General features: G+C 41.8%; 1 protein-coding gene across 1 annotated transcript in view; it reads left to right on the plus strand.

The window, feature by feature from the left end:
• GUCY2C (guanylate cyclase 2C) overlaps window positions 1-23,944 on the plus strand; it is a 79,057-nt gene that overhangs the window by 32,937 nt on the left and 22,176 nt on the right. The window contains exons 11-20 of the mRNA XM_032646976.1: window positions 71-182; window positions 6,537-6,618; window positions 9,936-10,041; window positions 13,239-13,301; window positions 13,963-14,034; window positions 14,494-14,598; window positions 18,473-18,559; window positions 19,690-19,822; window positions 21,862-21,999; window positions 22,801-22,889. Coding sequence (XP_032502867.1) covers window positions 71-182; window positions 6,537-6,618; window positions 9,936-10,041; window positions 13,239-13,301; window positions 13,963-14,034; window positions 14,494-14,598; window positions 18,473-18,559; window positions 19,690-19,822; window positions 21,862-21,999; window positions 22,801-22,889 — 987 coding nt within the window. The remainder of the gene's footprint in view (window positions 1-70; window positions 183-6,536; window positions 6,619-9,935; window positions 10,042-13,238; window positions 13,302-13,962; window positions 14,035-14,493; window positions 14,599-18,472; window positions 18,560-19,689; window positions 19,823-21,861; window positions 22,000-22,800; window positions 22,890-23,944) is intronic.

Raw genomic sequence — 23,944 nt, forward strand, 5'->3', positions numbered from 1 at the left:
TAATCTGATCAGAAGTCATTCTAAAATGTCTTTTTCTGTTCATCCTTCTTCTTTTCATGCCCCGACACAGTACAAGGTTCTTTTGACCTATGACACCCGCATAAACCAGACTAACCCGGTGGATAAGAGCCCCACATTCATCTGGAAGAACCACAAACTTCCTAATGATATTCCAGGCCAGGGTAAGATATCCTTCATGAAGCTTCTTTTCCTGAAATTGTCTTTTTGGTAAGGAGAGTAAATTCTGTGGTTTATGAAATTAGCCTGTGTTTTTTGTGTTGTTTTGCTTATTGTCTGTATTAGATTTGCCAGGTTTGTAAACATGGACTTTACGTCTCTGTCCAATGAATAATATTACGGTTCTGATAAAACACTGAAGACATCCCATTCTAATTTAGCTATAACTGTCTTTAAGATAGGGTGTCTTTAATAGGGTGTCCTACCTACCCCTTGACGTAAATTTTCCTATAGAAAACTAGGTTTGGCAATTGGCAAAATGAACACAGAGACACATAGTCTCACTCCATTTACATTTTACTGAAGGAAACTCATGGAATATATATTTCAGCAAGGAATACTCGATGTCATTAGACTGAGGGTGGTAAGTGAGCGTGGCCTCTGAAGTCTCCCCCGTTTCCTCAGAGGACACATACTTGGGTCATAATGACGGTTACCTTCCTACCTGAGATGAGGTCCCATCATGTCATGAAAGCCCTAATACGGCTAGGGCTTCACCCATGCAACTTGCCATGCAACTGTATAACACTGACTGTCACTGGACAGGGCCAGCTGAGTGTCTCGTGGGCAACAAGGTCTCAGGACACTCTGCCCATGGCTGGCTTGGCCAAGGCTTTCCACAACGAATAGTAAGTAATTCCATATTACTAATCAATTTTTAGGAAAAAAGTTTAAATTTGAACAAATACTTATGCCCAAAGATGCAAAAGAAAAAAAAAAGGTGGAAACATTATTAATAAAATGACTTAGAAAACTACAATGTATTCAGAAATGGGGCAGCATGCAATCAATTAAAAATAATTATTTACAAAGAATTGTAAATGACATTGGAAGTTATGAGTAAAGTAATACAGCTTTTTTATTTAATGAAAGTCTAACTTTGCAAAACAGTGTATAGAAATAAGACTGCAGAAAAGTATGCTAAAATGTCAATAGTCGTAGCCTCCGAGTAATAGTATCCTAGATTTTCTTTTTGCTTTTTTATATATTTCTTAATTTTCTAAATTTTCCATAATGACTCTATTAATTTACCATTTTTTAAAAATATTAAAAAGTATAAACTAGAAATACTTCTATCCTAGCCCTGCTCTACAGCCAGAAACTCTGGCTGAAAGGTTGATCTGGCTGAAGAGAACAGTTCTGATTAAATGGGCTTGTTTACATTATAGCTGTAACTATGTTTCTAGTTCTTGTGTTCCATGAGTCAAATTTGGTTAAAAATGAATCCTGTGTTTTTAGTCAATAGACATGAGGCAGTTGACTGAAGCAAAGAGAGAGGTAGGAAGGAGGGATCCCATTCTTCTAAATGATTTACTGTCATCATGGCTTTTTAAAGTTGATTTGTTTTCTTTAGCAAGCTTTTTTTTTTCTTTTTACTTATCTCTAGAACCATCTTCAAGCTTCCTAGATTCAAGCCAAACTTGAATATATCTCTTCTCACAGGCTTCTGCAACTCTATGCTTCTTTCTTTTGTAATTTTTTGAGTTAAAATTATTTTTCTTTTTCCTTAATTATAGCCCTCAGTGACAGAGTTGGGTTTGTATTTCTAATATATTTCTTTAAAAGTTTTTAGATATTTTGGTTATTTAACAGAAAGTCTGTACTGTGTAAAATAATGAACTTCTCAAAACATGATTTTTGAGAGAATTCTCCTTATTTACCTAAACGAGATCACATTAAATATTTACATTACATATGACAGGGATGTTGCCTCATCCTGGGCAACTTTACTTCATCCTCAGTTAACTAGAAAATTCAGTTAGCCAGAGCTTTTCATTCTTTAACTGTTACATTTAGTTTCAGACTTTACAAATTAAGTAACTCAGTCTTTCAAATAGTATACAAATAAGATAGTCATGCCTGGTCTTTCATCTGTGTACACAACTGCCAACTAAGTAACAGAACGTTTCATCAGGAGATTCTACCATCACTGTCTTTTCATTCATCTGACAAATATTTACTTAATGCCAGACAATGTTCTAAGCACCTGGGACGCAGCAGTGTACAACGCAGATCTGGTTTCTGTTCCGCACCCAAGCCTTCCTCAGCTGCCTCCTGGGTTCCAATGACATCCATCTGTCTTCCTGCTCAGCCCCACCTCCTGCCCAGCTCAAACCCAACCACCACTGCCGCCAGAGGGACAGCGCAAATCCAGTCGCATTACCCAACTGCTGCTAACCCTTCGATTGGCAGCTCCACTTTGCCTTCAGAGTCCAAATGACTTATTATAGCACAGAATGTCCCTGATCTTCCCACGTCTCCAGCCTTCTTTTTCATCTTACCTGAAATCTCTTCCCCACTCTCTCAACTTCCTCCTACTTCCTTAAAGAAAGGGTCCTGCAGCTTCGTGCTCCTGGGTCTTTATGGATGCCACTCCCTCTGACTAAAATCTGTCACCATCACCCCCCATAGAACTAGTAAACAACCACTCATCCTCAATGTGTAGCTTGGATTTCACCTTTCCTGAGCTTTTTCTTAGCATCTCAGGAGGTTATTGACCTTGCCCTTATTACACCGGACTTCTGGCCTATTACTTATATCTCATTTATTTGTTTACACCATACAGCGTGTAAGTGTAGGGTCCGTTCTTTACTCAGACACAGTGCCTTGAAAGGAAGGAAAGAAGGAAGAAATGAAGGAAGGAAAGAAGGGAGGAAATGAAAGGAGGAAGGAAAGAAGTGAGGAATGAAAGGCAGTATGAGATAACTATGAATATGCTGCTATTCAGTACTGATCTAGACAGTGTTAATTTCAGTCCACTTACTTCTCTAACTATGAGTATCTTCCTCTGTTAAGTCAGGAGATTTGCTAACTGATCTCAAAGTTCTTTCCAACGATCATGGTCTATGACCTTGGGGTTATAAAACTCAATCTACATTCACCATCTAGTTAAATAGGCTGTGATAACCACAGTAGCCACCAGAGGGCAGCAGAAACTTAACCTTAGAACTAACGTGATACGGTGATTTACAAGTATGTTGAATTAAAAATTACTATATTTAAATAGTATGTAGTATATTTAAATATCATAATTATATTTCATGCAATGTGATGTTTATACTAGGGAAGAATTGAGAGGGGCTAAGGACTCAGCAGGTATTCCCTCCAACTTCTGCTGTAGTCTGGAGGCTGGGTAATTTTGGTAGACTGAGGAGTAGAATTGTCTGCACCGTTGACATTGTATTCCTCGCACTCACTGCTGTTTTCTGTGTGGGGTTGGGGTTATGAGAGTGGTGGGGGTGGGGATGGAAGTGGTGATTGTAGTAATAAACGGAATTCACCAAAGTCACATATGCCCACAGTGCAGCTCCACCTCCAAGGGAATAATTTATTTCTGCGCTAACGAGAATAGAAATCCAGGGCTCACATTTTCACTGTTAAACTCTCCCCTTAGCAGAAAACAAAATAACAAGCAGAGGCAAAGTTATAAGTTAGCAAAGCATAACTCCTTCCAATTCATCCCTTATAGAAAGGTGCTGCAGTATGAACCTTACTAAACCCCCCTACCTCAGAAAAAAAAAATGGTTAGCTCATTAGAAGGACATAATGTGATGAAACAAAAATGGTTCAAAAATACGTGTGACATGTAAGCTAAGTCTAATAGCACAAGAGATTTTTTTTATGTGAATTTATTTACATATATTATTTGGGCATTTTTCTTTGCTTCTTCTCAGAGAGTGAGATGAGCAGGGCCAAGTTTTTATTCAATTATTTATTTATTCAGTAACTTTTTATTGATACGTGACCAGGTACCAGGTCTGGTGCTGCGTGCTAAAGGTATCAAGATGAGCAGACAGAACACTGGCCATGCCCTCAAGGGTCTATGTTATGGTGCCATGAGAGAGAACACAGTGTGAGGTGTTGAGGTGCTACTTGAATAAGATCTGGCCACTCATCATTCCAGGGACACCTTCATTAATTATATTTTTATTGTATAAAAATTCATGCACGTGATTTTAAAAGTCAAGAGTAGAAATATTCATAATGGAAAGAGTGTACCTGGTCCCACCCCTGTGCATCCCTGGTCTTGCAGTCCCTTCTTCTCCATTTTTTTCATATTTTTAAATAACATGCATATATTTTTTGCTTTATAAGCTTTAGATGTTATCTATTTCTTGTATTGATAAATGAAGATATAGTTCATTTTCACTAGCTCCACTTTCTCTAAGCTCTTCTCAATATAGTTATATCTTTTTGTCAATACATTTATTAGTGCTTGTAATTTTAATTAATTTTGCATAAGCTTCGAGTTCTATCAAGTATATATAAGAGTTCTTGCTTCCCAGCTTTGTAAGATGAAGACGTTAGTGTCACTTTCCTTTCTTCTACCTCCTTCCCACCTCCCAAATTCTCCTGTATTTTGCTTTAATTTGTCTGGGCTGATAATATTTTTTTGGTAGCCATATGAAACCCTCTGTCATTTACCTATCAGTTGAAAATTACTAAACATTTTCATTATTATTATTATTTTTATAAAGCTAGATAGCATGTCAGGATAACATTTCTTTCTGTATAACTCCAGTGTCTCTCCTTTGTGACACACACACACAAATGGATTTTTTAAATTCCAAATTCTCAAACTATTTTACTTCGTTTTAATTTTAGATGCGCCTTCCTTGATCATTCTTCCCTAGAGTTTCTGATTGGGTCTCTCTTATTTATGCTATAAAGAAAAAAAAGCCTGTCTCCTTCACCATATTGCTATTACCTTCCAGCTTCTTACACACTATCTGTTGCTTGGAATCCATTCCATTTCTTCTTCTTGAACCCTCTAACTTCCTATTCTAATAAGGATCTGCCGAGGCATGTTTGAACAACGACTTTCTTGTACAGTTTTTTTTTTTTTTTTAATTGATTTTTGGCTGCATTGGGTCTTCATCGCTGTGCACGGCTTTCTCTAGTTGTGGCGAGCGAGCCGGGGCTACTCTTCTCTGTAGTGCGAGGGCTTCTCATTGCAGTGGCTTCTCTTGTTGCAGAGCTCAGGCTCTAGAGCGTAGGCTCAGTAGTTGTGGCGCACGGGCTTAGTTGCTCCACGGCACGTGGGGTCTTCCCCTGCATTGCCAGGCGGATTCTTAACCACTGTGCCACCAGGGAAACCCTCTTGTACAGTTTTATTATTGTCGTTGTCCTTCTTAATCTAGGCTTAGTCCTCTGCACACTCAGAGTCTGCTTCAGTGCTTCGTTGGGTTGGATCCACGTTTTCCTGAACTCCACTGACTCTTCTGCGAGTCTCTCAAATTCCTCCTTCTACACAGCTTCACCTACATGCTAATAAATCACATTCCTTACGTACTTCATGGACTTCCCTCAATGACCCGGTTGAGCTTGGAAAGGACCAGTGGGCAATACTGTCATGTACTGTTCACTCCACACTGTCCTACTTTTCCTCCGATGTGTTCTCTGTATTGAAAAACAGTTGTCTATTTCTTCCTCTATGAATCCTCCTTAGGTATATTGGTATCAAAGACATCAGATAGTCTTCCCACCAAAATTATTTGTGTGCCAGAAACTATTTTATGTCCTTGTAACATTTGATGATTCCCGTAAGAAACGAGATGTCTAAACTATAAGGGTAGATGAAATTAAGCCACTTTGGGGCACATTCCAGACGGTTTTCCTCATAGACCAAGGATGCAGGATCTGTATTACCAATGAAGAGATTAATAAAAGACAGATATCTTTTTTTAATTTAATTTTTATTTTATATTGGAGTATAGTTGATTTACAGTGTTGTGTTAGTTTCAGGTGTACAGCAAAGTGCTTCAGTTATGCATATGCCTATATCCATTCTTTTTCAGATTCTTTTCCCGTAGAGGTTATTGAGAGAATATTGAGTAGAGTTCCCTGTGCTATACAGTAGGCCCTTGTTGATTATCTATTTTATATACAGTAACGTGTATATGTTCATCCTAAACTTCTAATTAATTTATCTCTCCCTCCCACTTTTCTCCTTTGGTGACCGTTTTTACATTTGTTTTTACATTTGTTTGTTTTTAAGTCTGTTTTAAGTTTGTTTTTACTTAAGCTTGTTTTGAAGTCTGTTTTAAATTTGTTTGTTTTGAAGTCTGTGAGTCTGTTTCTGTTTTGTAAATAAGTTCGTTTGTATCATTCTTTTAGATTCCACATATAAGTGATATCCATAGTATGATGTTTGTCTTTCTCTAAAAGACGGATAGCTTAAAAGGTCTCTCCTTTTCCCCATCCTCAAGTTATATTACACAACTAGAATCTTGTGGGGTGTGCGCACTGTCTTTTCAAAGGTCCTTACTGGTGCGTTTTCACCGTCTTCTCTGCCCCAGGCCCTCAAATGCTGATGGTCGCCGTCTTCACTCTCACGGGGGCCGTGGCCCTGCTCCTGCTCAGCGGCCTCCTGGTGCTCAGGTACCTTGCAGCCCCTCTAACCTGCCGTGCTCCCCACTCAGAGAGGGAAGGGGGCGAGAGGGAGAAGGCACGTCTGTGGATGATAGTATACATTCACAAGAATCTCTCTGGACAGGGCTAAGATCATGAAGGCATTCAGCATCAAAGACTCCATCAAGGGCAGAATATTACTCAGTGGATGGATTAGAGCTTTGCCCTCAGAGACGTTTGAACTCAAATCCCAGTTCTGGGCTTTACCGGTCGTGTGGTGTTAATCATATTATTAGCAACTTAAACGTGTTACTGGGCTTCCCTGGTGGCGCAGTGGTTGAGAGTCCGTCTGCCAATGCAGGGGACGCGGGTTCGTGTCCCGGTCCGGGAAGATCTCACGTGCCGTGGAGCGGCTGGGCCCGTGAGCCATGGCCGCTGAGCCTGCGCGTCCGGAGCCTGTGCTCCGCAATGGGAGAGGCCACGGCGGTGAGAGGCCCGCGTACCGCAAAAAAAAAAAATGTTACTCAGCTTCAGTATCCTCATCTGAACTGTTGTGAGGAGTTGAAAATAAGGTCCGTATCGTTACCATATACCAGGCATTCTACAGGTAGAAATAGCTATTTCTGCTGTTTTATTAGTATATTGTGGGCAATTTCAGAGTCTCTATATTACATACTTTCAGGCTGGAAGAGGCTTTAGAAATCATCCATTCCAAACCTCCTGCTTTAGCCTGAGGAAAGGGAGACCCAGAAAGCCAAATGGCTTGTCTGGAATCACATCACCAGGTAGTGTGTTGGGCCAAAGGTAGAACTCAGTCCTTCTGACCATCAATTCCATGATTGTTCTACTCAGCTTGGACATATGAAGAGCCTAGTGCAGTGCCAGAGACATAGTCTGTATACTCAGAAATATTTCTTGAATATATAAATGAATGAGTCCCACACTACCTCCTAATCTGTGTGTGTTAAACACACAAAACTTTCTATCCCATTATAGTGTCAGGATCATTCCCATTTCCTAACTAAACCAGACAACAGTTTTTCTCTATGTATCACACGCTTTGGTCTGTGTGTCACTGTACCTTCTCATGATGAGAGTCCAGTCTGTTGCATGTCAGTTAAAGGTTTCTGCAGGAAAGTGGGTAGATTGTTCTCTTCAGTCTAAAGGCAGAGCTTGACACCTGTGACTCTGTATTACCAAGAAACGTAAGAGATGATTTACAGTGTATGGTGACCATTTAGTTGAAGGTAAGAGGAAACCAAAATTTGAGGAGAGTAAAGGCAGCCAATAGCAGGGCCACAGATGTGGCTATTGTCCCTCAGACACCAAGTCCAAATGGGCGTCAGATTAAGATAGGATGAATTACAAAGTAAGAAACAGTAACAGGTGGAAACAGGCATTTTCCGTTTTCTCTAAGCAGGGAAGGCAGAGATAGGGCTTCCTAATGGCGAGAGCAATACTGTGTCCATGAGGAGATATGGAAGACAGATGTTATTCTTATAGTTTTCCATTCCAACAGCTATGCAAGAAAAGTAGTGAATGATTTATAGCATCCTCTAATTCAATATGAATGGCAGTTGGCTCTGTGGAGTCCCAGGAGTCTTCTGCAGTGCAGAGATGAGAGTCTGGGAGCCTTCAAGGCCCTAATAGTCACGCCACTTGCCACCAGGTCTTAGGACCAAAATCTTTGGCCAATAATATACTATTTTATATGTATCTAATAGAGGAGTAGTCAGAGTTAGATGGTAGCATAGGAAGAGAATAATCATTTCTACTTAGGGGACATCCACAACGTCATCATCAATGACCTTGAGAAGGGGAGTAGGAGTCTGTCAAATGAGCACAAGCAAAGACAAACTCAGGGACAAATAGGCCAATGGAAAAGAATACAGATTCTAGAATCTGACACGAGGAAGCGTGAGAACTTGGCATATGATGGGAACATTATGAGCCAGTTGGGAAATGATATTGGAACAGTAGGCTCTCAACGTGAAAAAAATGAAATGAAAGCCCTACCTGAAACAATACACAAAGATAAAGTTCATTCCATATGGATGGTAAATGGATTACAGACCTAAATGTGAGAAAGCAAACTCAGAAGAAATTAATAGAAAATGACTTTATGTCTCAAGTAGGAAAATACTTCTCAGTCAAGATAAAAAAGAAAAGTCAAAGAGAAAATAATATAACCGTGACCTTAATAAAATCAAAACTTTTTATACAGCAAAGCTCAATAAAGCAATAAACCAGAAGAAAGCATTTGCAACGCATCAAAGGACCAAAGATTTGTTTTGCAGAATTTATAAGGAACTCATGTAAATAAATAAGGCAAAGGCAATGCAATAGAAAAAACGGGCAAAATTATGAATAGGCAGCTCTATAAAATAGCTAGAAAATATTTGAAAAGATATTTAATCTCTCTAATAATCAAGAAAATGAAATACAAAGCAACAAACACCATTTCACATACATCCTAAGGGTTAAAAAAAAGTTAAACTATACCAAATGTTGTTAAGAATACGGAGGAAACGGGAATTTTCACAGTGAGAGGGCAAATTGGTGCAACCGCTTTGGGAAGCAATTTGGCAATGTCTGTAAAGTTGTGAGCGTGCATTCCTATAACCCAAGAATGCTGCTTTGTCTATACTCTCTGGGGGAAACAATCACAAATTCTTGACATTTTGAATGTTGGGTTACATGTTGTTACATTTTTCTCTGTGCTTTTCTATTTTCTTAATGGATTTTTTAAAAGGCACATATGCCAAAGAGGAACTGGCTTATTTGGGAATCTGATGTATCCTCTGTTTTCGCCTCACTCTTTCTGTGACATCAGTTGAAATTTTTTTTTTTTTTTTTTTTTTTTTTTTGCTGTACACGGGTCTCTCACTGTTGTGGCCTCTCCCGTTGCAGAGCACAGGCTCCGGACGCGCAGGCTCAGCGGCCATGGCTCACGGGCCCAGCCGCTCCGCGGCATGTGGGATCTTCCCGGACTGGGGCACGAACCCATGTCCCCTGCATCGGCAGGCGGACTCTCAACCACTGCACCACCAGGGAAGCCCAGTTCAAATTTTTTATTATAATAAAGGGTTGCCTTAGTGAAGGATCTGAGAAAGTGAAATGAAAAAGAAAAATAAAGAGAGAGTACAGAAGACCATCAGAAATCCTTACAGGTCCACAAAAGGTCAGCACTCACCAGTTTGGAGAACATGGAGTCACACCATTGGGCCAGCTGTACTCACCGCGTATCCACCTGAGGGCATCATAGCTCTAGATTTCTCCTAGTGTTCAGAAACCGAATGGCATGAATACTAATAAAAACCTATTGGCTGGTTCTATTCCTTTCACAGAAAATATAAGAGAGACCATGCACTTCGTCAGAAAAAGTGGTTCCACATTCCTCCTGAAAATATCTTTCCCCTGGAGTCCAATGAGACCAACCATGTTAGCCTAAAGGTAAGGTGTCCCTTACCTGGTGAATGCAAGGGCTGGTACAACTTGCCAGGGATTTGACAAGACTTTGGTACACGGTATGAAATGTTCCAGGCCAGGATCATTTGTTTCAGAATCCAAGACTTAGATGTTTTCTAGCTCTCAGCTTCCTGTCTTTCCCTTGGCTCTTCATTGCACTAAATGTCAGCTACTTGAACCAATGAACACTTCGGTGGAGGCTGAGATACGGTGTGTTACTCATTCTTTGCATCTGACCCAGAAGAGAAATGCACAGAGTGAGAATTTTTTATGGAAGGGATACGGAAATGGGTAGAGCATTTGAGCTCCTCTAAACCTCGGGGAGCTACTCTGCTTATACTGAGGACGTGTGACTTACTTGCTCGTTGCTGACAAGAGAGGTCTCTGCTGATATTTGCCCACGTTCTCCCTCAGCCAGGAAATCTCAGCAGCAACCCCGTGATAACTCCTCCCATCCGCTGAGGTTGATGCGGGACCTAAGTGGTCTTACCTGCTCCCCACAGGGACCTCATGAGATGAACTTTATCATCATAATTTTGCCGATGAGGAAATTGAAGGGCAAAGGGTTGAGAAGCAGGGCAGGGTCACACACAGCTAGGGAGTCAGATTGCTACAAATGGTAACAGCTAACATTTCCTGAGCACTTGTTATGCGCCAGAGGCATTGACCCGTTTCATCGTTCCCGAGCACTTTGAGGCAACAGGGCTAGAAATTCAGGAGCGTGGCCACAACGTGAACCCGGTCTGTGTAACCGTGGAGACCACGATCCTAACATTCACCGTACACCACAGCCTTTTCAGAGGTTTTATACCGAAGCATACTAAGAGGAGATGGAGTTCCAGAACCTCCACGTGAAGGAGTGAGCAGGGTCCCTCAGAGCAGGGCCAAGCCAACAGGACCGTGTGACCTGGGGTGCCTCCCTGCCTAGAATCAGCAAAAGTAAAATTGTTTCATGGGTCAGGTTTGTGCTTGGAGCCTCTCCGCCAGCTCCTGGCATTCCACCCCAAGTCCTGCACGCTGCACTCTGGTGCCTCAGGTCCCCTCACGGCTGTGCAAGGACTGGGTCTTCCCATCCTCCAGAAGTGCGCCACGCTCGAAAGTGATGCTCCTGTTACATCCTGAACCACAAAAATAAAGGTGCTGTTGGCAAAGGCCAGGGACTTGCCCAGCAGTCCAGTGGTTAGGACTCCGAGCTTCCACTGCAAGGGGCACAGGTTCGAACCTTGGTCAGGGAACTAAGATCCCGCATGCTGTGCAGTGTGGCCAAAAAGTTAACCAACTAACTCACCAAATAAATATTTCTAAAATTAAAAAAAAAGACCAATCTGTCTCAGGCAAGTGTCAGGATGAAATCGATCTTGTGGTCATTCACAGTAAAATGTAAACAATCGTCAGATTATTGGATTTTCAAAGAGAGAATTTATTGACCTGAATGACGTACCAGCAGTACCCTGGGAAGGGGAGAGGAGACCTTTAGAAGGAGTGAGTGGTCCCCTGCCTCTGGTGTGACACGAGGATGGGCTCCCACATGGTTCACCTCTGCCACGTCCAGCCACGGCTCCACTCCTCACAAGCCTCCCCCACTGCCTCAAAACCCCAATATTGCACCTTGTTCTTTGGGGTTGGGCCTAAAACATTGTGTCTCTGCACGTTTTCTTAAAATATAAATACTCCTAGGAGTATACCCCATCTACCCCTTGTCAGGCATGACAGAATTTTTATGAGTTAATTCATCAGTTGGCTAAGGAATAGGTCTTGGGGACAGTAACCAAGAAGGAGGAAGGTTAGAAGTGATTCAGAGCATTGGGGAGTCGCTGTCACCCTGAGGAGCAGCCCAGCTAGGGAGCAGGCGGCTGGGAATTGGCCGTATGGAGAGGTCTTCCGTCGGCAAAGTCAGCAAGAGGGGAAAATGCCGCACAGCCAGACAGGCGGTGCTTCGAGCTCTGGGTAAGGAAGCAAGACTAAGGGGCGAGATGATGAAGAAAGCATCCCGGGCTAGAAGAGAGAGGGTCAGAAAACCAAGGCAGCCAGAGGGAGAGAAGTCAGCAAAGCCCCAGGGGAGAGCAGCAGACAGGAAAAAATGGTAACGATGCAGAGGACTCATTTGAGGATAAAACGCCTTTGCTTGCAAGGAAATGTCACAAAGTTTGTCTCAGTTGATTCCCAGGTATCCCTGAGTTAGGATTGCCCAGATAAGGAAGGGACTGAGGCTCAGATGGTTTAAACGACGTATCGAGGCCTGAGAGGGTGAAAGGAATACTAGACAAGAAGTCATGCTTGGGTTCCATGTGTTCTTAGGCCACGTGTGGTATCATGTAACCCTTTTGTACCTCGTGTATAAAATGAGAAACAGGAGAAGGGGAGACAAGTGACATTTATTAATCTGCATTGTACTGGGCATCGTGCTTGGAACTGGATATAACTTATTTCACTCACATTTTCAAAACGTCCCTATGAGGTAAGTTTTAACAAATATGATACACAGGTTTTTATGAGAATCAAGTGGAAAGATGCAATAGTTCTCAATCTTTTTTCTGCCTTCAGACTGGCAGACCAAGAGCCATACTAGCCTGCAGGTGCGTGCGTGTGTGTGTGTGTGTTACGTTTTGTTCCATATTTAACTTTTTAAAACATTAATTACCAAATACAAACATCTTGGAATGGCATAGAAAATCCATATTACAAGCTTCTTTTGACAAATCAGATGATCTGGCAACTCCAGGCTGAGCCCAGAGCTGCTGAGGCTGCCCTCTGAAGCCCCAGCACAGCGTCCTCACTGGCGTTGCCACTTGGGCATTTAGGCATGAGTTCGCAACTCACGTGCACAGCGTGCTCCCCTAAGAGCGTCTGTCTGGAGCTACAGGCAATGGCTCTCAGTAGATGGGGGAGCTGAGAGAGAAGGAAGCAAAGGAAGTCGCTGGCTGAAATAAGCCACAGGAGGAAGGGAGGGAAACCCAGGGTTAAGCTGGCGGATACTTGGAAGGAAGATGTCCTTGGAGGGAGAACGTGAGAATAATGGGGAACACAAGTCAATTATGACAGCTTTTCTGAGCCCGCCCAGAGTGCTGTGAGCAACTACAACAGATACAGCCCACCTGCAGAGCCTCTCAGCCTTCACTGGCAGGGGGTGGGGGGAGACTAGATATGGAGCTTCTGGAATAATCTGCCTTTCCTTGTGCCAGATCGATGACGACAAGAGACGTGATACAATCCAGAGACTACGACAGTGCAAGTACGACAAAAAGGTGACTCTAGTCTCCTCTGCTCTTCTGAACTCTCAATCAGGGGTATGTGCTGGGCCTTCTGACTCATCGTCGCCCCAGCTCTGATGTTGCCAGTGCAATGGCCGGGGTGCCCGGGCTGACCCCAAGGGCTGTTCCTGGAGCCTTTCACAGGGGTGGGCAGGGCTCTGCTTCAAGGGTTACAACACTCACAAGTCATGAGTATATTGAAGGAAAAATAGAATTTTTGAGAGGGAGGGAGTGAAGGAAGGAAAAGGAAAAATTAAAGAGATTCAGAGCAGTCCAGCCAACCCTGTATATATTTCAGCTCATTGCAGTGGGAATATGACAATCCCATAGGGGGGTTTTGTATCTTCTTTCCCTCCCTCCCTCCCTCCCTCCCTCCCTCCCTCCCTCCCTCCCTCCCTCCTTCCCTCCCTCCTCCCTCCCTTCCTTCCTTCCTTCCTTCCTTCCTTCCTTTTCATTTAGTCATATTTAAGAAACATTCCCATCTGAGCCTACCATATCCCAGGCACTAGTTACCAAGGATATAAACAGCAATAAAAGTGTTACCACTCTCAAGCGCTTACAGTATTGTGGAAAGATAGACACGTGAGCAAATTATTATAACATGCCTATGAGTGGTCATGCTACATTATCTCCTTAATTCAATGGATCTTTGCAGCGAGTGATTCTAAAGGATCTCAAGCACAACGATGGCAATTTCACCGAGAAGCAGAAGATAGAATTGAACAAGGTACGCATCCCTTCCTTAAAACCTTTAAGTGAGAAATAGCTTCACCCCGTGTTCCCCAAGCGTTGAGGTCCCTGGTGGAGCAAGGTGTTACTGGGGATGCTGACAGACAAGCCCTCAGACCAAGAAATGGGTGACCATACTCGCTGAAAATTGTACCAAAATATGTTGAAGAGTGATGTTTGATGGTGTAAAACATGTTGGCATGTCCTAGAAGGTGGTCCTGATGTGATTTGAGAGTACTCAAAGGTTTGTATTCAAGTCCCCTTGCCGACAAAAGAAAGGCTGTGGGGTAAGATGTAATTCCAACTGCAGTAGGAAATGAACTGACACTTCATTGTATCAAGAGCAGTACATCTTCCCAGAGATCTGAGACACGACATGTTTTATTAACATATTAGCTTTTACTCAGGCGCTCCTTTCTGGCTGACTTGCTTTGTAAATAAACATGTTTTATCTTAGTTGCTTCAGATTGACTATTACAACCTAACCAAGTTCTACGGCACGGTGAAGCTTGATTCCATGATCTTTGGGGTGACTGAGTACTGCGAGAGAGGATCCCTCCGGGTAAGGAACCAGGATCGTTTCCAGTTCCCTAACTAGCCAACCATATGCAAAAAAGAATATTTAGTAGCGATTTTAAAGGCTCACTCAGTGAGATAATATCAGAGAGTTATCAGGAAAAGTGTATGGGCCCATATGCTTGTCAAACTAGATCATTCAGATTTTGTCAATCATCCATATTATATCTTTATAAGAAAACTAGCTAAAAAATATTCAGGAGTGTAGACTTGAGAAAACAAAGAACAGATGTGGAATAGTGATTACCTCTTGATTCATTTTATTTTACTGGCGTACTTGCTTTTGTATTAAAAGGAAACTGGATGGTCATTACGATAGCAAGGAGGCTTGTTCATAAGTCCTAGTTCTGCTGTCTAAATCCTACCATTGTCTCCCTTGGGAAGGATTGAGGATGACCCAGGAGTTGCCAGATGGGGTCAGGAATTCTGGCTGAACAAGTCCAAAGCAGAAAAAGAAAGACAGGACTGAGGCAAGTTCTTGGGAAGAACCAACTATCGAGCTAAGAATATCAAATCATTGGCTAGCTCAGAAGGGCAGGCACACACAGAAGCATTCATACAAAAAACAAAGTCAGGTGTCGAGGAAAAGGGGAGGGGCAGGAAGGAAACCAGGACAGTTGCTTCAAAGGGCATCGAAATATTTGCTGCTCATCTTGAGCACTTTCTAGGCATATGTTCCAAGAGCTTTCAGCCTTTTAAATACCTTTGGGTAGGGTGACCATATAATTTCATTCTCAGGATCCTTTGAGAATGAAAGGGGGTACCAAAATAATTATGTGTTAACAGCAGACATAAACTGCAACTGGCCCCAAGCAAACCAGGAATTGTGGTCACCCTACCTATGGGCTCCTTTCCGACCTAGTATCTCTTAAAAACCTCAATGTTTTCCCCAACAAAGCCAGAATACTAATATTGGGGGCAGCAGCAGCTTCAAAGAGGTCCAAACATTCATAATTCAATAAAATTTTAAGGTAATAAAAAGTGCTGAACTAATAACTTAAATTTTTGTTCAATAAGCTTCAATTAAAAAAAAAAAAAAGAACACAAGAGGGAGTTGCCTGACAATCCAGTGGTTAGGACTGCGCAATTCCACTGCAGGCGGCACGAGTTGGATCCTGAACTAGGATACTGCATGCCGCACGCAGCGTGGCCAAAAGAGAAGAAAAAAGAATGTAGCTTTAAAAATGTATGTATGGCATAAACTCAAATCTGTCTTCAAAGAAAACAATTATATCCCTAAATGCTATTCTCTCTTAAAATAATCTAAGTATTCAATGCAAAATTTAGAAGAATAACTATGGCCTAAGGGCAGGAAACCTTCACAATTCAATTACTATAAAACTGGTAAATTTTTAAAGTGCATTCATGAGTTGTTTATTTTTTAAAAAACTACAAAACATACAAGCTTCTCATACTTCTAATTAAGTCTCTAAAACAAACATAAAAATACACAAAAGTGAAAATTAAAAAAAATAAAGCTATGAAAAAGATGCTTTCAATTATGAAAGAATGTCATGCCTATTAAGTTTAAAAAATCTTAAAAAAAAGGAAAAACTTCAGAAACAATATAATCATGAAAACTTGACTCAAAGTAAAAACTTACGGAAGTCAGTAACAATAGAAGAAATTAACACTCCCATTACAAAGAAAACCAGACTCAGCTTAATTTTTCTAAACTTCAATGAATAATTCTCATCATCTATGTAAATACTGTTCTAAAGTTAAACAAAAAACATGAACATCCTCTAAATTCATTTAACATTCAACAAGGCTAGCATAAAGTTGATACTTAAATGTGATTAAAGGCTAATTACATTTATGAATGTAAATGAAAAATTATAGATAAAGTACTGGTAGCTAAGCCAGTTGTCTACGAAAAGTGTAATACAGCTAGATACGGTTAATTCTACGAATGGAAAAAATATTACTCTAATGCATCATATCAAAAGGTCTTTGGAGAAAGACCATATGATCATTTAATTGATGCTGAAAGTGATCGTTTAAATTGCTGCTGATATAATAAAATAAACACATTTCTAATAATAACAATTTCAGGTCTTTCAAAATTCAGTGTTTTCCATACAAAGGCTAGACCATATCTGATTCATTTGATTTCAGTGCAACAGAAATTTCCAATTAACAGAGCCTGGTCAAAGGGTTTCACACCATCTTTTAATCCCTAAAATGCCCAGCCAACATTTAAATATCATATACGTAGTGTTTTTGGCTCTCTACCCTATGGTGGGAAACTTCAATTACCTGAGTGGTCCTGGACCCCCCATCTGGCATTGCTGACTCATGCTGGGAGCAGACCACACAGAAGCTTCTACAGGAAACTTATCCACTCCTTTGTATCGTGAACCTCAAAGCAAAGGCTGTGCCTTTGCAAAGTACATTCCCCTCCCTGATGTAATTCCTTTAGGCTTCAACCCATGGCAAATCCCATCAGAAGACTACTTTTATGGGGAAACAAATGAGAAAGTCTCTCCCTAGACAGAGTAAAAACAATATACTTCCCATCTTATAAATATACAGCAACCGGGACTTCCCTGGTGGCACAGTGGTTAAGAATCCACCTGCCAATGCAGGGGACATGGGTTCGATCCCTGGTCCAGGAAGATCGCACATGCCGCGGAGCAACTAAGCCCGTGCGCCACAACTACTGAGCCTGCACTCTAGAGCCCGCAAGCCACAACTACTGAGCCCGCGCGCCACAACTACCGAAGCCCGCGCGCCCAGAGCCTGCGCACCGCAGCCAGAGAAGCCACCGCAATGAGGAGCGCACGCACCACGATGAAGAGTTCGCCGCAACTAGAGAGAGCCCGCACGCGGCAACGAAGACCCAACGCAGCCCAAAAATTAATTAATTAAAAAAATATATACAGCAACCTTGGCTAACCTTGTTTAGGAACAGTTGATTCATTCGTGCAGCAAACATTTATCGAACATCTGTTCTGTGCCAGACACTTACTAGATGTTGCAGATACACCAGTAGATGAAGATTATCACAGAATTGACATTTTCGTAAGGAGAAGAGATAGTAAACAAATAAAAACGCAAAAAATGTCGGTGCTCAAGGAAAGAGTTACTTAGGGTCTGTCTGCTCAGAACTCCTCTCCCTTAACTTGGCCTGCTATCCACAGCCCCTTATCTGAAATGACTGATGGCTTTGGACTCTCTGTTGGAAACTGTTGGTACAGTACCTGAGTTAAAACTGAGCTTTTTCCCCAAACGAGAAACTATTGTTAGGTTCTCAGTTAGGGTGCTGTTTAGAGTTTTACTGTGAAGAATAGTTTTCAGCTTAGTTAAAACCCTGTATCTTGATAGAACCATCATCACGTTAATACTGTGAGTTCAAAATTCTAGGTCCTACAGTTCCCGTGAAAGTCCAAGCGCTCTGTCTTAACAACAGAGGACTTAGTAAACAGAAGAAACGCTTAGAGGTATTAAGCCAATGGATACAGTTGATCATGTAAGTGAAAACATAGCCTAATGAAGGAATATCCTAATAGCAATTCCTTGTTGAAAAACACTAGGGTAATTTTGCTGAGACAGAGCCTGCGTCTCAGCCCACCACCCAGCTCTCCTGGCAGGTGCCTGCTCTTGCCTTTACTCCTGGTGGAAGAAGCGGTATATTGGATCTATGGTCATCTCCTGCTCATCTCCTTGGGATAAGAACCACCTAATGTTTCTTAAATCAGAGAGAAAAGAAACACATGTTCAGGAAAACCAGGACAATGGAGTTCCAACTTGTTCCTGAGCCCAAGGCCTCATGATCAGAAAGTCATTATTTGCCTGTAAGAGTCTTTCCACAATAGCCTCCTTCAGACAACTCATCTTCTTCTTTTTCTCCTGCTCAGGAAGTTTTAAATGACACAATTTCCTATCCTGATGGTACATTCATGGATTGGGAGTTTAAGATCTCTGTCTTGTATGACATTGCTAAGGTAAGAGACCCACAAACACAAAAGACGTTTATGAAAGTTAAATCTGGGAAAACAGATCTAGCAAGCTATTGCATTGGTCTCTTCATCTGTAAAATGATAATAAAAATAGTACCTATGTCATAGGGTTGTCGTGAGGATTTTATGAAACAATGCATGTGCTCCGAATAAGACTTGACAAGCAGGTATTCAATATATGTTGGCCATTATTATTTTTATTATTAAATTCTTTCTACACTGGGCTTGGGGCACACATTTTCACAGATTTTCTGGAAGTAAAAAAATCACATAAGGTCTCAGAGAAGATGACTGAATCCTCATCTTCATAAGAGAAAATATTAAGGGCAGGCATTCGTCTTGCATGAGGCAGTAATAAATCTGGACATGTATATTTCCCAGATGTGCTATGAAAAGGAAGTGGATACCAGTAACTAGGGCCCCATTCAAGAATGAAGAAAAGCGAGTCCCGAGAGTAAGCTATGTGATACAGTCTTAAATCACTTGAAAGTCACATAGGATCAGAATCAGTTGGAAAAAATGTGACACAATACCTTATTTGGTACATTTCATCCCTGGGATCAAGGCCGAACACCAGTTTCTGCAATACCACCTCTGGCCACCAGGGGGAAGCACATCAGCTCAAAAAGGGCTTCCTCTTTCAAAACAGAATGAAACATTCTATTTCAAAATAGAATGAAACCGTTTAGACTTTAGGAAGTAATCTAGCCTCACCCCTCCCTTCAGGAAGGCAAGGCCTTATTCATATTTTTTCATTGAGGTAGCAGAGGACTAGGGACATACTCAGTCACAGAATAAGTGGTAAGCAGAAACGCTTTAAAAAAATAGGACCAGTCTTTGCTTCATATTATATACAACTACTAAACAGAGTCTTTAGACAATTGCCTTTTACTGTGTCACCTAAATAGACTCCAAAACTAGTTGCAGTGCTTAGGCAAATATTGGGGCTTTAACAACATTTTGAAAGTTAAACTTAATGGAATTAAATTTAAAATTTGATGGTGATTCTATCTGCATGCCAAAATAATTTCAAAACGTCATTTCTTTCCTTAAAATAATGGAGCTGCTGAAAAGTGTCATATCTCTTTGTTTTCCTGTTATCTGAAAAACTACAGGGGATGTCATATCTGCATTCCAGTAAGACAGAAGTCCACGGTCGTCTGAAATCCACCAACTGCGTGGTGGATAGTAGGATGGTGGTGAAGATAACTGACTTTGGCTGCAATTCCATTTTACCTCCAAGAAAAGGTCTGTCGTGAATGAAATTTTTACTAGTTTCCCACTTAAAAAAATTTTTTTTTCTCACAAGTCCATTTAAGGTGCTCAGGAAATGGTGATACTGATCAGAAAATAAACACTTGGAGTTGTAAGAGGCATCAGCTGGGTCATTCTCCAGCACTACCCCCTTCTCAGTGTTCAGTGCATGCTTGTCGAGTTGAACAAATCTCCTCTGTGGATTTCCTTCATCTGTGTGTCCCTTGATATCAGGGAGAAGTCATAAAGAAGTTATTGGCTTGTGGAAGCAGGACTGCGTGAAAAAATACAGAAGTTAGAGCAGTAAGAGATCTTAGAAATCGTCTGATCGAACCCTCTTCATTTGTAGAAGACAGAATTGAAGCTCAGAGAGGTTAAGAGGTTTGCCCAAGAAGATAGAGTACAAGGCTGAGGACCCGTTTCCCAATTCTAGACTTCATTCATTTATCTGTGATAATGATAAGAAATTATGATGATAAGAAAAAAGTCTTATCAGTAAAACATATTCATACTTATCCCTTTCAGGATTGTGATGAGGGTCAAAAAAGTAACACACAAAAAAGTGATTTGTAAAGTATAAAGGGCTTTTCATGTTGAACATTCACCTGTTCTTTACTAGAATTCTGGGTTAAACAGCCTCAGAAGGCTAGGACTCATATATGCCTCAAAATACTACCTGGATCCAAAAACTAAATTCTACCTCTAATTCTACTTTGGAATCCTCTAGTTTTCCCTTAATGGAGGAAAAATTAGAGTTCTGCCCCCCACTTCTTCAGTCATGTCAAGGATGCTAGGACATTGGACTCAATCTAGTAAGTGCTTGTTGAGGACCTACTGTGTGCCAAGCAGTGCTCATCACGGAGTGAGCAAATCTCTTTCATGAAATGACTCACCTTCATGAAATGACTCACCTTGACACAGCATCAGATGAACTGCAGGCCAAATCCTATCCTTCTGGACATCATCCAGTTATACCTACCTATCTGTGGGGTCGGTTATCGGAAATTTTAGCATAAGTAGATTTAGTTCCCTTCCCACAAGTTTAACCATTAGGATCAGTCGTTCATGAATCACAAGCCACATGAATTCACAAGACACAAATTCAAAAAGGCAGTGAACAGTTGGATGGAAAACTAAATGAGGAAAGTGTGCTTCATCTTAAGCATATCACCGTACTGAAAACACATGAATCTGTAGGTTTATTTAATTGAAAATGCTGAAGGTAGAAATCTCAAAAAGTCTGCAAGGAGCTAGGTGATCCTGGAAAACCTCCAAGGGATGTTGGAGGATAATTAATTGTATGCCCTCATTATTATACATAAGATATGTGATAGCGGTCCAAAACCCAAGTGTCTATAGGAGCCAAACACAGGACACAGGAGTGCTTCACTCGTGTGAAGTAGACTTGATGGAAAGCACTAGGAATAGCAGGCACACTAGTAAAACGTGAGTAAAGCGTGTGCATTCTTTTTTTAAATAATACTGTAAGCACCAAAGAAAACACATCTGTGGATAATAGCTGACTTCATGACTGCTGGTATGTCACACGCAGAAAATATCAGTGATGGTCTCTTTGTTCAAATGTTCTGTCTTTATTTTCTTTTAGGAAACATCAATATATGTATTTATAATGTTATATATTACATAAAATATATAAATATACAGTTTTAAAATATTTATAGAGGCTTTCATAGGTTTTTGCCATATGTTCCGTAAGCTATTAAATCCTCAGCCTCTTACATTCTACTGCCTTCACCCCACAAATATTTACTGAGCGCTTCCTATACCCCAGGTTCTGGTCTAGGTAGACCCTGAGGGTTTTCAGAACTGTGATCCAGGCAGTTTTAGGGAAGGCGTTGCCATATCTCCTCACCCAAATCCTGGCATTACCTAGTCAGCTTGGAAGGCAAGTGTGTGTTCTGCCCCATCACTAGCATCAGTATGGTAGAGGGACTTAAAAATAAAAGCAAGTTGGGGACCTCTGGGCCGCTCACCCCTGCCTCAACCTCGCGATCTCAATGCTGAACGCACAGACCTGTGGACTGCCCCGGAGCACCTGCGCCAAGCCAACATCTCGCAGAAAGGAGACGTGTACAGCTATGGGATCATCGCCCAGGAGATCATCCTGCGGAGAGAAACCTTCTACACGCTCAGCTGTCGGGACCAGAAGGGTGAGAGTCTGACCCTTCGGGGGCCTTCCCTGGGACCCAGCAGGAATTCTAGGCTGACTGAGACCCCGAGGTTTCTGTGACCACATCTCAGTCCCTCATCTGCGAAAACAATATCACATCTACCCTCCACACTCCACGGGGTAGTTGGAGGAATTCAGGGACAGTATGAACGTTAGAGGGCTCTGAAAAGCATAGGCCAATATACCACTGCCAGCTGCCACTACTGCAATTTTGTGAGTTAGAGAATCTCGCCTTACAATTTCTTGCTTTCCTTCTGATTCCAGTAAGAGACGTGTGTCTGCTTCACACCTGAACTAGATCACTCTAGCGGGACAACACATATTTTACTTCTTACTAAGAGCAGATCTATGGTTTTGTCATATGTCCTCTCAGGGAGGAAACGTCTCCTTCCGTTCATCCAGTCCTCGCTTTACTGAGCACTTACTACGTGCCAGCTCTTACCTGTCTGGGGGATGGAGGTGGCTAAGGGATATAGGGAGGACAAGTTAGGGTCTTGGTCAGAGGAAGCCTCCCTAAGACAGCGGTCTCTGAGTTAAGTTTTAAAGGGTTAGTAGCCTTAACTTAAGGTAATCTCCTGGGTGTAAGGGGGCATGAGACCCCTTCGCCTGGTGGATCATCCATTCATTCACATCTGTCTGTCAAGTGCTGGCCTAGGCTCTGCCACGCTCCCACTGGGTACCCACCCAGGCACGGTGAACCAATCCAGAGTCTGGAGGCTGCTGCTAAAATTCCTTCATGCTGCATTCTTTCTTGTAATTTGAATTCTTCCTACCCCACTAGAGAAGATTTTCAGAGTGGAGTATTCCAACGGAGTGAAACCCTTCCGCCCTGATCTGTTCCTGGAAACAGCAGAGGAAAAAGAGCTGGAAGTGAGTATATCTCCCTGCATGGAGTTTTCCTGGGCCTCTGCAAGAGGACCACAGACTTGGTGGATTAACACAACAGAAATGTATACGCTTACAGTTCTGGAGGCCAGAAGTGTGAAATGAGTTGCCAGAAGGTCATGCTTCTTCCAGAGGTTCTAGGGGAGAATCCATTCCTTGCTCCTTCCAGGAGCTTCTGGTGGCTACTGACATTCCTTGGCTTGTGGCCACAATGCTCTAATCTCTGCTTCCAGGCCACATTCTCCTCTTCTGTCTGTCTAATCTCCCTCTACTTCCCTCCTATATAAGGATACATGTGATTACACTCAGGCCCATCAAAATAATCCAGATTATCTCCCCATGCAAGACCCTTCACTTAATCACATCTGCAAAGACCCTTTTTCCAAATAAGGTAACTGGTTCCAGGGGTTGGGACACACCCTTGAGAGCCGCTATCAGCCTACCATACTCCCAACTCAGGAAGGAACTCAAGTACACATTACATTCTCGATTTTTAGGAGCTAAAAGAGCAAGATTCCATGTGATACCCATATTAAGCTCATAAATACTACCTTCTGGTTAAAAAATAAATATGCCAACATCTAGAAACAATAGAGAAATGTACTTTCACTATTTCTATCCTTCCCCTGAAGAAAATGGAGATTTCCTCTGTATCTGCTTAATTTTTTTGTAATCCCTCACAGAGGCCTTTAAGGGCTGTGGGAAAAAAATTCTAATTTTTTTTTTAGAATTTTATCTGAGCTTTTATAATCCAGAAGATGGTAAGTAAATGTTTAAAAAATATTTATGGTCGGGGGGCTTCCCTGGTGGTGCAGTGGTTGAGAGTCCGCCTGCCAATGCAGGGGACACGGGTTCATGCCCCGGTCCGGGAAGATCCCACATGCCGCGGAGCGGCTGTGCCCATGAGCCATGGCCGCTGAGCCTGCGCGTCCGGAGCCTGTACTCCGCAACGGGAGAGGCCACAGCAGTGAGAGGCCCACGTACCGCCAAAATATATATATATATTTATGGTCGTTAAAAATTTTTTTTAAACTTTTGTT

The sequence above is a fragment of the Phocoena sinus genome, chromosome 10 (assembly GCF_008692025.1).
Source record: "Phocoena sinus isolate mPhoSin1 chromosome 10, mPhoSin1.pri, whole genome shotgun sequence".
Classification (NCBI taxonomy): Eukaryota; Metazoa; Chordata; class Mammalia; order Artiodactyla; family Phocoenidae; genus Phocoena; species Phocoena sinus.